Below are 14,656 nucleotides of genomic sequence, written 5' to 3' on the forward strand. Positions count from 1 at the left end.
TCAGCCAATGAGCTGCTCCGTTTGACAAATCAGCACTCAGTAGCAGTAATGCTAACAAATGAGCACTGAGTAGCAGTAATGTTAGCATCCTACTGCCCAGAAACTGTTTGCTGTAAGAAGGAAATATATGGGTAAGTTTTCTTTTGTTTTTTAAGAAAATACATCCTTTTACTTTCTAAAATTAAAGGAAGGCCCCACACAAATGGTTAGAAACAAGTTTATTTTTCGTTTTTAGCCATTTAGCCATTCAACCCCGTTCATTGAGGACTCACCCCCAGTGCCCTCTGGTGTTTAGCTGTCATATGAAAAGGCCAGGCTCCCCTTAAACTGGCTCTGGTAACAACATTTCTATGGGAGACCGATCACGTTAAGATTTCTATGATGTATACGATTACATTTCGGCAACACTATACCATCAAACCAAACAATATCTGTCTGAAATAATCTGATAAGAGCTTTAATGTCTTAAAATCTGTTTAGTAGCTCCAAACCACGTTCAAGTTGGAATGTGTACCACACATACAACCATAATATTCTCTGTTAGTAGGCCTTCATTCCTGCCTTTTAAAAGTTGTTCCAGGCTACAAACACCCAGTACACACAGCAAAGAGCCCAAAAAACATATGATGGATTTACAAATGATTTTATTGTCAGTATGACATGTTGACAGCAGTAATTACAATGCATTAAAAATGAAAAGTGACAAATTACCTTATCCACAGGCATGATATCTCAGCCTAAACAATTCAGTAGCATTTTGTGCCCATTGTGCTTCTCACTAAGACAACTGTATCTGTGATTTACACTGTAAGAATTAAAGTAGCCTGGATGACAGTTAAGTAAATTTAAAATGGAAGGACTCAGTTATCAAGGATGCATTTTTATATATCAAAATCTCATGTTTATAAGACACCATCTTGGACATATATAACACTTTATAGTGGGTTTAAAGTTCTAGCAGCTAGAATCTATTTTGTTAAGTCCTAGCAGATCCATAAAAACTAAAGTGATCAGTTCAAGCCTTCTCTAATCTAAACAAGTACTAATGAATGCTTCTTCATTAAGACTGGCCAGTGCAACACTAGCATGATCAAGCACAACTTTAATTTTGCTGACCAAACAGCATTTTTGTCATTACTGTTGCACAGTGAGCTATAATGACAAAGAAAAGCTTCACTTTATCCTTCTGAAGCAAAGTCTTAGAAAATTAATATAAACTTACCTGCTACATTTTATTTTTGTAAGACCTATAGTAATGGACAGATGAAATAAGATAAAATGCAAAAAGAGTATGGATGGAAAAAAGGACACATTGGAGAATGATTGATATAGGCCTAAAAGCAAGTCTAGTCTAAACCTGCACATCACATAATGTGGATTTAACCAGAATATGGCAGAAACTGGCTGAAAAAAAAAACAATAACAAAATTAAATATGCAGAGCAGTACAGAAAATTAGTATAGACTCAAAAGATAGAGACACAGACTGGAAAATACTTGCACAGAAAGAAATGAGGGTTGAACATAGAAGGGGATCAGTGAAAGGAGCACCAGCATTCTTCTGTAGCAACACAGCCTTCATTTAGGTGTTCTCAGTGGTCCCCGATCTTATCGACAAAAGGACAGTGTGGGTCCAAGCATTTGTTCCACCAAGCAGTAACACACATAAATCAACTACATGACATACATATATAGCGCAGCATTAATGGATGTTGAAGAGCGAATGACCAGCAGCACCCACGGCGCAGTTATAGGTCATTGCCGAGCCTCTCTAACTCATCGAGAAAGAAATCCAAGTCACTGTGGTTCAGCTGGGGTGAAAGGATGACCATGCGGAAAAAGTTGACCCGACTATCCAGAGGCTGGTAACCCACCATCATAGAGCCCTTCTTCACCATGCGTTCCTTAAGGATTGGAGCCACCTGGTGGTGAAGAATTGGCATAACATGAGACTTGGTATTTTTTTTATCCAAAAGAAATGTTACTTCTGTTAGTCAGATTTATTAAGCTATGTAAACTCATGTGGCTTCATTGATTTAATACTGGACAAATGTAGTGGACAAACCTTTGCCAATTTCTCCTTGTAATCTGCACTGTTCTCCTTCCCTCTCAGGCTGGGTGGTATAAACCAAAAGCATACGTTCACAAACTGAGGCTGTGGGGGAGTCCAAAAAGGAAGCATATCAATACAACATTCAAATATGAATGAACATGTTTGTTGCCATCTGAGTGGGAGTGATATCTTCAATATGTCACCTCAGAGACAAGCTGAAAACCTTCTCTTTTCTTCAGCTTCTCAACAAAATACCTGCAACAGACAGGAAGGAAAGAGTATAAAATAAATTGACAATTTCACAATGTAATAGTGTAGTTTAGCCTGAAGTACTATGACTGATTATGTTTACAGTTAGCAAGACAGGCCCCACTAGCACATAGCTGCATACCTACTTAGCTATGTAACTATTTATGTAGTTAGCTACATAAACACTTGTAACCCATTAATTTTACATTGATTATTTTAATTCACATACAGTCATGAATGTATGACTCTAAAGCCTAGCGTTTTTTACTTTAATATCTTGATATTTATTTTGGGACAAATTTAATTATGACCTACAAAGCTAAGTAAAGAAGCAGAACTAAGTTGCACTCAATGGGAAAGAGCTTTTCTCTACAGATCTTTCATGTTGTAAGGGACATTTTCATAGTATAAGGGACATCAATATTCTGGTCATTGACTACATTTGTTTAAAGAAATATTCCTACCCTAACTTGTAATTGTAGAACACCTTAATGCTTTGCTTTCCAATCGTTAGAAGTGAGGGTTTTGTCAGTGGCTGTTCAGAATTGGGTTTTGTTGCTTTTAATAATTTTACTTTTCTTTCTTTGGGCAAAATTTCACATACAGTGGTAGTAACTGCCAAGTACATACCTTTGTGCAATTTTAAATGAGCAAACACAATTATTGGTGGCTTACTAATTGCAGCTAATCATTAATTGCAACTAATCAATAAGTGTCTTCCTGCATATGTGGACCTCACATCTGGTACTATGTCTATAAGAGGAATTTTCCAGAGAAGCAAATGGAGTTTTGTTTGTTGGTGCACAAGTAACACATTATCTACCTTGTACTGTCAAAAGCCCTGTCAACACGGTTGGCTAGGCCCTGAGCACCTATTGCCTTCCACATGAGCCACAGTTTCAGACAGTCCACTTTGCGTCCACACTGGATGGACTTGTCCCCGGTGTCCAGGCTCATATCATAGAACTTGTCTTGCTGGAACAAGTATGTAGCATTGGCACAGTGACAGCGCATCAGCAGGTTCTGGTGTGAGAAAAGGGATATATAAGAGTTTTGAAAAAATTCTCTGGACATACACTGTATAGACACAATTATTGAGACACCTCTTAATCATTGAATTCAGTTTTTTTTTCTTTCAGTCCCATTGCCACAGGTGTGTAAAATCAAGCACCTAGCCATGCAGTCTGCCTTTACACACATTGTAAAAGAATGGGTCATTCTAAAGAGCTTACTGAAATTGAGCGTGGTCCTGTAATAGGATGCCACCATCGCAACAAGTCCACAATCAACTGTGAGTGGTACACTATATGTACAAAAGTACTGGGACACCTACAGAAGCTTTTACCACATCCCATTCTAAATCCATAAGCATTAATATGAAGTTGGTCCCCCCTTTGCAGCTACAACAGCTTCCACTCTACTGGGAAGCTTTCTACTGATTTTGGAGTGTGCTTGTGGGAATTTTTGCTCATTCATCCAGAAGACTATTGAGGTCAGATACTGACGTTGACGAGAGGGCCTGGCTCACAATCTCCGTTCTAGTTCATCCCGAAGGTGTTTGATGGGGATGAGGTCAGGGCTCTGTGAGGGCCAGTCAAGTTGTCCCACACAAAACTCACCCAGCCATGCCTTTATGGACCTTGCTTTGTGCACTGGGGCTCAGTCATGCTGGAACAGAAAAGGTTCTTCCCCAAACGGTTCCCACAAAGTTGGAAGCACACAATTGTCCAAAATGTCTTGGTCTGCTGAAGCATTAAGACTTCCCTACACTGGATCTAAGGGGTTTAGGCCAACCCCTGAAAAACAACCCCATAACAGTATCCCTCCTCCACCAAACTTTACAGTTGGCATAATGTAGTCAGGCAGGTAACGTTCTCCTGGCATTCACCGAACCCGGACTTGTCCATCAGACTGCCAGATAGAGAAGCATGTAAAGGTACTTGACTGGCCCACACAGAGCCCTGACCTCAACCCTATCGTACTTTTGTCCATATAGTGTACCTTGAAATGTGTAAATGCCAGTTCTATCAGGCGAGTTAATGTATGCTCACTGCAAATCTCTACAGTTAATATACACCTCCAGAGGAAAATCTGATAATGTTTAACTCTGTAAGAGTTATAGGAACCCTGGACTTTATGTAATATCTTCACAATCAGTAACCATACTGTAATATTGTACATTTAATATTGATCAGAAATGACAATGAAAAACAATGAAATAACTGTTTTGATAGCATGGGCCACAGGCCCGTACCGTTGTGTCTCTCATCAGAATAACAGAGCACTGAAGCCCAGTCATCAGCATTTTATGTGGATTCCAGGTGAAAGAGTTTGCCCTGAAGATGCGAGAAAAAAGAAAACAGGGTTAAAGCTGGCTCTTGTTTTACGTCCATCGCTGTCAGAAATCATGCTTTAGCACAGCTAACTTAAACCTTTCATTTTCTCAGGCAGGGACTTTTTGGTCAGTTCTGTTCTTAATATCTACTTTATTACAAGCACCTACAATGTTCAACCACTCAGCTACTGAGCTCCACGTTATAAGGGCAAACTTGTTTGTTAATTTTATAGGTGTACAGTTACACTGTTCTGATCTGTTGTCATGCAAAATAGGTCAGGCTTCCTTTACCCCATTCATCACAGGTTAATTTCTGACCACAGGGCCACTGGTGACCAAATATTATTTGGGGGGCCCATTCTCAACATAGCAGTGACTAAAGCTTTATTTGGGACTTAAGTATTCATCTGAACCAGAAAACATCCCAAGAATTGTCTCTCTGATTCAGCCCAACACACAATAGCACATTTTGAGTCCAAACCCAACCCAAGCCTGACAAAATTTTGTCCGAACCCGACTTGAGCCGAACTACCAAAAGTTTTGAGTCCGAAACTGACCAGAGTATAGCAAAACTCTGACCAAAACTGACCCAAACTGGGTCCAAAAATGCAGAGTAAAACCTGAATAGCACCAGTTCTAGTTACCGTGTAGTGACAATAATATCTGTCATTAGGTCATGAATTAATAAAATACAAGACAATATAAAGGGATGTGTTATAATAAAATAATGACCCAGCCAAATTTAAGTTTAAATCCTGCTGTAACTTGACGGATTCGTCATTCTTTTGAACAACATCCTAAAGTTTTTTAGTCTGGATAAACTTTTCATAATGTGCTTTTCTTACGCTGTGTGGCGCAGATATAGCCTTCATTTGTTTAATCCTAAAACTCCTATGTAAAGAAATAGAGTTGACTTTGTTTAGCTAAGAAGAATGTTTCATATGTTCAATAAATTATATATAAAGAACATGTATAATATAACGAACATATATAACTTTTTTCTTTTTAGCCAAAGTAAACGTCCTTGCACTAAACTTTACTTTCCTGAAACGATTTGCTGCAACAACACAAGTATGTGACTCCAGCATTGAAGCCAGATTAAAAACTGTTTTAAGGTAATGATAGTAGAAGAATGAAGTAGGGAAAAAAACTAAAGCAGGGAGAAATGCAGTGTAAACTCTGTCAAACCCGAACATGAAATATGAACCTGAGTCTGACACATATTTGGAAAATTATGTCCAAACCTCATGTAGGTTTGTTAGTAATGGGTTGAAATGACGTCCTCAGGTATAAGTTTTGTCAGAACGGTTATACCAGTATCTAACATGCTGTTCTATGGCTTATTGCCACAACAAGCCGTAGAACAGCTGGTACAGATAGCACAAATGACTGTTATATTTTCTAAATTCCAGCACTGTCTAATGGTCAGAGGGGCGATATGGGATGCATGTATGAAACAAATGACTTGAAAATTTTGATAAAGTTGGCTTCTTCTTCAAATTTCTCGTTCCACCTTAAATAGTGTTGCAGTTACATTTTGGCACCTCTATACATCCTAGAATATAACTGTTACTCTATTTAAGGGTTCACAGAAAATTCAATCATAAAGCTGCCAAACAAGAGCCAGACATAGGTTTATGTCGCTGCTATCGGAACAAAACCTTGTATGTCCATTTTTGCAGTTTTTCAGTTTTTGACATCATTTAAAAATGCCTGTTGCCCTTTACATTGTGTGTCAATTTCACAATGAATGAACCAAAGAAAATGGCCCAAAATTACTTGGAAAAAAGTCTGCTTCCTCTGACTTATATTAAAAGTAAAATATATTTTTTTCTTCTCCTGTAAAGTTGTCATTTTAGAGATACAAGGTTTTGTTCTGACAGCAGCAATATACATATTGTTTTTACTATTTTGCACAATAAAACTATGTCAGATTTACTTTGGTTGTTAAAAATGTTTCTTATTAAAACAGGAAGGGACATCCCTGAATAGTAAGCCACTGTTAACCTACAAAAAAGGTTTTCTTAAGCATCTAAAATGGTTATATTTAAAAACATATACTGTGTTACGTACTAAAACCATCAGACATTTTAGTTGATATATTTGATATAGTTCATTTTAGGGATATAAATTACTACTAGTTCGGATCAATATTTTAAGCTCAAACAGTGACATGGACATGGTAGGTTGGCCCTACCATGTGGCCCTTAAGTGTGGTCCAACCTAAAATATCCAGCCAAGTGTGACAATTCAACGAGAGGCCAGAGGATAGAAAACACAAACTGTGCATAAAATAAAGATGAGCTGATGAGCTAAAGTAATCAGCAAGGTGGGCCTACAAGTTAGATGTGTGGCCAGTGTACGTGCATATGTGATCTAGATACCTTTCAATTCCTGCAATCAGATGCTTGTGTTTCTTGGAAAACACCACACTTCCTCCCCAAGCGGCCTGTGGAACAGATTGAGAAGAAGACAACTATCAGGACAAGGCTGGCTTATCTGATAAAGATCTTTCTAGGAATTTGACTTCTGCTCCAGGCCAGTTCAGACAGGCAATGGAATCAATACGCTGAGCTTACATAAGAATATATCTGTAACAAGGAAGTTATGTCAATTCAAGGTACTATATATTCAGTGACATTACTTCACACTAGTGCCCATGCACGTCTTGTTCTTTTGTTCCAGGTCTTTTTACGTAACATGACTTCCTTTGAAGTCATAAATAAGTGCTCAGGCACTTACATCCACATGCATCCACATTCCGTTCCTCTCGCTGATGTCAGCTATTCGGTCCAGGGGGTCAAAGGCTCCCTGCACAGTGGTACCAGCCGTGGCATTGACAAAGAATGGCACTGCACCCTGCAGGACAAAGAGAAGGTCCAGTCAGAAGCTAACATCCCAGACATACACCAGACATTACAAAAATGTGGAACATAACAAAACTAGCTAAAATATTAAAGTTTTAGTTTTTAGTGTTTCTCAGTTCCAGATTTTCATGCTAAATTCTAAAGCGTGAATCAAATGCGTGAATGTGTCACAAAGAAGTCTGTTGGAAGGATAATGCATATACTTGTGATTTGGCATGAACAATTTTAGCTTCAAGGTCCTCTGGGATCATTCTGCCACTGTGGGTACAGAGAGGTTAGAGAAGGATGAAGTGAAGGCTACAGGTGACGTGGGCATATGCAGACATGACCAGCAAAGGCCTTGCTGAGGCTATTGTACCTTTCATCCACTTTCACATGGTAAATGTTTTCTGTCCCAATGCCAAGGAACGCAGCAGACTTTTTCATCGAGTAGTGACTCTGAAAGTAAAAGTAGATTGCAACTTTATTTGCTCCATAATTTGACTTCTTATTAAAGCAATAGTTTGGCAAAATATCAAATTTACACAATTTTCCCCTTACCCTAAATGTATTGGAGAAGTTGGACAGCAGCTATGAGGCTAATATATCTAAAAAGTCCCACCAATGAGTCTAATGCAAACTGCATGCCTAAATCATAAGATACTTCATACATATTGATGTGGTTTCTCCCGCTATGTGACGTCCTGTTATCAAAAAAATGACAAAAATGGACAGTGGCAGCCACTTTGAAGTCTGAATTTCGTCCACATGTTTATTTATTTTTATACTTTTTATAGTTCTGTTTGATGTGGTTTAAGATGAGCATTAGCGGCACTAGACCTGCCGTTTTGGATGCACATGAGAAATTGCTGGTGGGCCAAATTTTGAATTTCACTCCCACAACCGAAATGCAACAAAGCACTAACCATAGCTATAAGGCGTTAGTTAAGTAACCTAAGAAAAAGAAAAACTAAAACTGAAATACATAAAACTTTTAACTAGGCAAAAATCTAAACTTGCTGTGCACAAAGAAGCAGCATATCCAACATGTATATAAAAGTTTGAGCACCCCTGGCCATTTCACAAATTTTGTTGATTCGTGAGGTGAAAAGAAGAAAACACAACACAACATTAATGTTAATGCACAGATACTTTCCATTTGATTAACTTAAAAGAAACATAAACAATAGTGATTGTGAGATGTGCAAAAGTCTGGACACCATAGCAAGTTAGCACACCCTTTGGCAGATTTCACAGAGGTCTTTCTCTTTGTGTTTTAGAAATTTTATTCATTCTTCCGCAGAACACTTCTAGTTCTGTGATATTTTTGAGCCGTTTTGTGTGTGCAGCATGTTTAAAATCTACTCACAGATTTTCAGATTCAGGCAACTGTGAAAGACATTCTAGAAGCTTAGCTTGCACTTCTTGAAGTGGTTCATGTTGGATTTTGAAGTACGTTTTGGATCACTGTCCTGTTGTTGAAGCGACACTTTTTAGTTTCAGTTTCTTGACTGAATGTGTCACATTTGCTTTCAGAATTTGCTGATACTTAGTAGACTCCATTGTTTTTCCACAGTTTTTCTGGTCATCCAGATCTTGCTTTCCACTTTCTTCCACTTAACCCCTTACATGGACAGGGCCCTCCAGCAGTCCCGCAGTATTATTATACACTTCTATAACCTAAGAATAGCTCAGCCAGTTTGCACTGAAGTCCCTGTAGTTCCTGAATAACAAACCTTAGTATGTAATAAGACTGGGAATATAAGGGGTTAACTGCCATTTCTTAATGACATTCCAAACAGTGGAAAATGTGAGCACTTTGAAAGCCTTCCCCTACTTTGAAAGCATCAATTAGTTTCATTTTCAGATAACCAGCTGCTTAGAAGAGCCAAGGGTTTTTGGGTGTAAGAACAAGGTATGAAGAGTCAGAGAATTTATCTCGCTCTGGAATTGTCATCAGCTGACAATTCCTTACAACAATTCTGATAGTCCAAAATTGGATTTTTTTTAAAAAAGGTCTAACATTTTTAAGTTAATCAACCATAAAGTAACTGTCTAGTAATATTGTCAAAAAAGAAGTATTTTTTAGTTTTGTTTGCTGCAGAGATTGTGTTGTACTTTTTTCCACTTCAAAAATCAAACAAAATATGTAGTTTGGCCAGTGGTGCCCAAAATTCCAACTCCAACTTTTTTTGCGATTTCTTTCTATTGTTCTGACACTTATGTGTTTAGATTTATTGAGCCACTTTCAAAGTTGCACAACTAGTTGTATTTATGTAATATTTCATATATAATGTAATATGGTGTATGGTTTATTTATCAATGAGATTTTCATGTTAAAAGTACATTTGAGTGGTCATTTTGGGAGGCCAAGTGACAAAAGTGAGTGAAATATGTATAACACTGCCACTGGTGACAACTTAGTCATGCAGTTTGCATGATGCTAAAAGGTGGGTAAAGCTTCCTTTACTTGTGAACAAGTAACTTCGTTAACCTTGTAGCTAAACTAAAGAAGTACAAAAAACTGAAGAAGCAAACTTTGGACACCAAACATGTATTGGATGATCAACTAGATTTAAGGTAAGGGAAAAATGTAATTAATTTTTTTGCTTAACTGTCAAATAATTAAAATAAAATTGATCTGAATTGAAACTTGGTGCTAATTTTAAGAACGTTCTTGTCAACAGAAACAATGTTTTTATTTTTACCTCCTGTGAAGTGAACACAGCCAGACGCGGGACAGTCCACAGGCCCTGTGTTTTGACCTGCGGGAAAGCCCAGTAGCGGGCCACATTCATGGCATACATGTTAGATACAGAACCTCCAGGGCAGAAGATGCCATCCCCCTCTGACCAGCCCACCAAGGAGCGCAGTTTGCGGAGAACTACATCCTCCATTAGCACAAACACTGGAGCCACTTCATAGGTGTACCTGCAGGTGATTTGTACAGGATGAATCTGAATGTGGCTACATTGCAAAGAATGTAAGATAGCCATTAGCCAATGGAACACAGTTTTGGGCAAAAGTCTTGGCCAGCCAAGAAAATTGTGTAATTGTTTTTTTGTTTTCAGTGATGTTAGTTTGTTGTTATCCAGTTCCTCTACTTGTTACAGTTTTAATCATTGCATGGATTTGTTCAGTTCCACCATAAGCATAGTAAGCATGATTAACCGTGGTTAAGCACGGTTAAGTCAACACAAGGTAGCACATGGTTAATTATGGTTAAGAAAACACACTGATTTTTCAAAATTTCAGAATTTCTGCATAATTAAATCATTAAGATGTAAACAAAGTCATTCAGAGTGGTTTGATGTGAAATGCTTCTTAGAAATTTACAGAGTCAGAATTGTTCATAGTGGTGGTCATGGGAACCAGACCTGAAGTATTTATTTCCTCTAAAAGCTACATCACAGAACGTTATTGCATGAAATGATTGCCAATGTGTTGCCTGTTACCTGATATATTGTTTTGAGAACAGTTTTGAGAAGGCTTTGGCCTGAAACTTTTAAAACTGTTTTTTATTCATTCATGGTGGAAAGGAACATGCAGGGCGTTGTTAGGCAAAATGTATTTTTCAGATTTCGTATTTTTTACCATCATCAACATTACATATAAAAACTCAGAAGACACGTGTAGGTTCACTGGTCTTTAGATACGAAATAAAATGCTGTATTTGTGTTGCAGACACCGCAATCACCGGTTCATATCACCACCACTGTGAAGAAATCTTGAGTCGATAATTTTCTACACAGTGCAGCATTTCACATCAAATTCTTCTGAATGAATGTGTCAACAACTGAAATGGGCAGAAACTGCATTGCTGGAATTCACGTTTAAGAGTTTTTCTCTGAAAAAGTATAACTTTCATTATAATTTTCTCAGCTGGCCAAAGACGTTTGCACAGTACTGTAAATAAACTTGCTTGTGTGTAAATGAATAATGTAATAAACATGCTGTTAAACATGAGTTATCTCTAAGAATCCAGCTTTACAGCTTTCCCAGACAGGGATGGACAGACTTGCTTTGAAGTAATATTCCACCCTGGACTATTAGGCAGTGACCCTTGGAGTCGCATCTTGGCAATGGTGCTACACATGTATGCAATGAAATTCTCAAAAGTTTATCTTTAAAATTATGTTCTCTCAGTTTAAATGATGTTTATCTCTGAATCTCAGAATGTACATTTTGGGTATGTTCCAGTATCATGACTAAATACATCTACTTTAGCATGGCACAAGTGTTTCAAGTGTTTCAGGTATGTGAGGCCAGTTTTGAATGATGTCACATGAGCGTATTTGATAACCTTGAGGCAGTGCACTGATCTGACAATCATTGATACAAGGTTTAATGGAAAATTTCTGAGCTACATTGCAGATAGACAACAACTTCATGCCACATTTTGGTGATTCTACACCATATAAGAACTGAACCTCAATGAAAGTTTGGAATACAATGAAAATTAGCCTGTGCATCTATATTTATTAATGCACAGATTATTTTTAATGCATATATTATTCTTTCTTTATTTCTAGGGTACAATTTCTAAAAAAAAAAAGCTTAACTTTATAAAAAATGTCCTAGTACAGTTTGGAATAAATAACATTAACTCAGAATAAAGGCTTCTTCATAAAACAAAGCCTGGTTTCTTAAAAGCGTCACAGCATTGAGAAATAGTGCAAAATGACTTGTCCTTATTGTGCTGTTTTGGAGAATCAGAGGTCAGACTGATTGTTGTTTATGTAACAGGGCAGTCGCTGGGTTAAACCAGCACTCAGACTGGGAGGCGCATCATAAAAGATCCTCTACTTCAGGCCTACAGGGTGTATCTGCCTCTGAGGCTGCTGGTAACAATGTTTTTATCTTTCTTGTGTACTGTGCCAACTATGCCACACTTACTGGCTGGTGTTGAGTGTCTCCGTGAGGAGGCGCCCGGTCAGGGCGTAGTAATCCACTCCAGAAAACAGCTGATTGAAGAAGCGAGGGTGATCTGTGGAGGAGGAAAAAGCTGTCGATTTCAGCCGAATACCAAATGGCTCCTTATTAGACAGGCATCTCAATAGTCAGTGCTGGGGCTAACATGATACAAAGTAATGAGTTTCAGTAATTTAATTACTTTTTTAGCGTAACACGTTATAGTTGAAACTTTTTTAATAACATTGCAGTTACTGACGTAATAAGAATTTTGTTTTGCATGTTATACACATGTCTATAAGGCAGCAATAGCAAATTTGGATTTAAATCCATAATAGGTACATTTAAATGTGTAATTTGGGCACACTGTGTTACCTGTGCCAGCTGACTGTGCAACTTTATTGTATCTAATCCTGCTAATATTAAGCTGATGGATAAATGATTGACTGTAATTTCTTTCTAAATTAATAATAAGTTTTTTGCTTGTTCTTTCCAGGTGGTGCAGATTTGCATGGGTTTTATAGAGAATTGTAGATGTAATGAGTAGTTAGATTACTTTTGCTGGAAGTAATACATAAAGTAATCCTAATACAGTTTGAGGGATGTTTTTGAGTAACCATATAGCGCATTCCACAGGAAGAAGTTAGACATTTGAGATTTGGTTCTTCAAAGTGATCTGGCCTGTCTTGAAGGCCACTTACTTGTTTTGACACTGTATCTGGCAACATCGCGGACTCTCTGCAGCAGCTGCTGGTGAGATTCTCCATGCTCTCCCAGCTCCAGGTCCATCAGAGCCCTCAGCTCCTCTGGATCCTTCCAGTCACACACCTGTAAACGCAGATGCACCCATATCTCATCATTTTGTCCAACATTTTGCATCCCGTTTACCAAAAAACAACATAATAACTGAAAGCCACAGCATGCAATATGGTACCTTCTCCTTCACATCTGTGGCCTTGTGAACTGCCTCCTCCAAGATTATTTTGAAAGCCTCGGAGACGAACAGCTCACCCTCCGAACGGTCCACCTCAGTTTCACCATAATGACCATTCACCCCATTATTCATCCTGCACTCTAAGAGATTTGGAGAATGAATAAATCCATAAATAAATGTTTAAAAATAATTTTATTCTTTAGTCACAGATAAATAAGCAGCCAACAGAATTACATTAAAACAAGCTAGAACATCCCTACATCCAAAGCTGCCCTTTTCCCCACTGATCTGAGATCAGTTTTCAGTGCATTCTCTCTTTAGCAGTGGTCAACCTCAGGGCAGCTGATCCAGGACCAGCCTTAAAATGGGCCACATCAGCTCTGAGGCGGGACCTCCACAAGATCCCAACTATCCATAAAAGATTATGGAGCCTTTGGGCCTCTGCCCCCTTCATCCTGGCCCCTCCCCCATTCACTTTCTCCGTTCATTATGCGCCCCTCTTCACCAGAGCCACCCGATATGGGGCGGAACCGCCACGTTGAGAAAAGCCCGCACGGAGCTCCCTGCAACTTATACAGCGTTTTACAAACTAACGTGGCTGTTTTAGTCGACGTGAAACGTTTTCCATTAAAAAATCTTCCCATAAAAACCTCAGCACGGACAGCGTCTGCATCCCGCGGCGCTACCGCGGAGGGTTACTAGGTTCACTTGACATCGTGCTGTTCCAGTTAGCAGCTCTGCTGTGTCTGGAAATGTAGTTCCTTCTTCTCCGCCCTACTTTTTTACAGTCGCGGCTAAAGTCAACCCACATATAAAGGCTAAAGCTATTCACCGCTGTATTAGTTACAACGCATTTTACCAGACAAAAAAAAGTTTCCACCTTTTTCTGCCGCATCACTCTGGAAAATATCCGCATGTCCCACAGTAGCACTTATCAAAGCCAGCCAGGCTGTTTCTCACCTTTGGTAACAGTTGTGCTCATTGCTGTGCTCCACTGTGTAGCCTGCTAACTTCACAGAGCCCATACGTAACCTGATATTTTGGAGTCTGATTTAAGGCGATCCGCGGGCCAATCAGAAGTGAGGAGCGTGGACGCACCAGCGTGTGATTGGACGAGAGAGGCTGGAGTGTGACAGCCGCCGAGCTATAGCTCAGAAAGGCAGTTGTCTAAACATAGCACTGAATTAGGATTGCGGGCAAATTATAGCCCATCTTAACAATGTGAACCGTGGAAAGTGCAGAAATGCGCTGTAGCGGGAGACGCTACTTCTCTGTGATGGGATCTTTAACATTTGTTTCCACGCTATAGTTATATAAGCCTGTTTGCAA

At 38.8% G+C, this 14,656-nt stretch overlaps 1 protein-coding gene across 3 annotated transcripts; it reads right to left on the minus strand.

Annotated features, from left to right (window-relative positions):
• Positions 1-627: 627 nt before the first annotated feature.
• csad (cysteine sulfinic acid decarboxylase) lies at positions 628-14,414 on the minus strand. Of its 3 annotated transcripts, none has more exons than XM_036590848.1 (14): positions 14,288-14,414; positions 13,328-13,467; positions 13,095-13,221; positions 12,379-12,469; positions 10,191-10,413; positions 7,862-7,941; positions 7,707-7,761; positions 7,379-7,495; positions 7,021-7,085; positions 4,556-4,637; positions 3,125-3,324; positions 2,256-2,307; positions 2,065-2,154; positions 628-1,921 (listed from the first exon to the last, which is right to left on the minus strand). In XM_036590848.1, exons 1-14 carry the CDS (start codon positions 14,307-14,309, stop codon positions 1,748-1,750), a joined length of 1,518 nt encoding a protein of 505 aa, XP_036446741.1. In that variant the 5' UTR covers positions 14,310-14,414; the 3' UTR covers positions 628-1,747. The 3 variants fall into 3 exon arrangements, with proteins under 3 accessions (XP_036446741.1, XP_036446743.1, XP_036446744.1); XM_036590850.1 differs by lacking the exon at positions 14,288-14,414 and adding an exon at positions 14,208-14,229; XM_036590851.1 differs by lacking the exon at positions 14,288-14,414 and adding an exon at positions 13,588-13,610.
• Positions 14,415-14,656: the final 242 nt, after the last annotated feature.

The sequence above is a fragment of the Colossoma macropomum genome, unplaced genomic scaffold, assembly GCF_904425465.1.
Source record: "Colossoma macropomum unplaced genomic scaffold, Colossoma_macropomum, whole genome shotgun sequence".
Classification (NCBI taxonomy): Eukaryota; Metazoa; Chordata; class Actinopteri; order Characiformes; family Serrasalmidae; genus Colossoma; species Colossoma macropomum.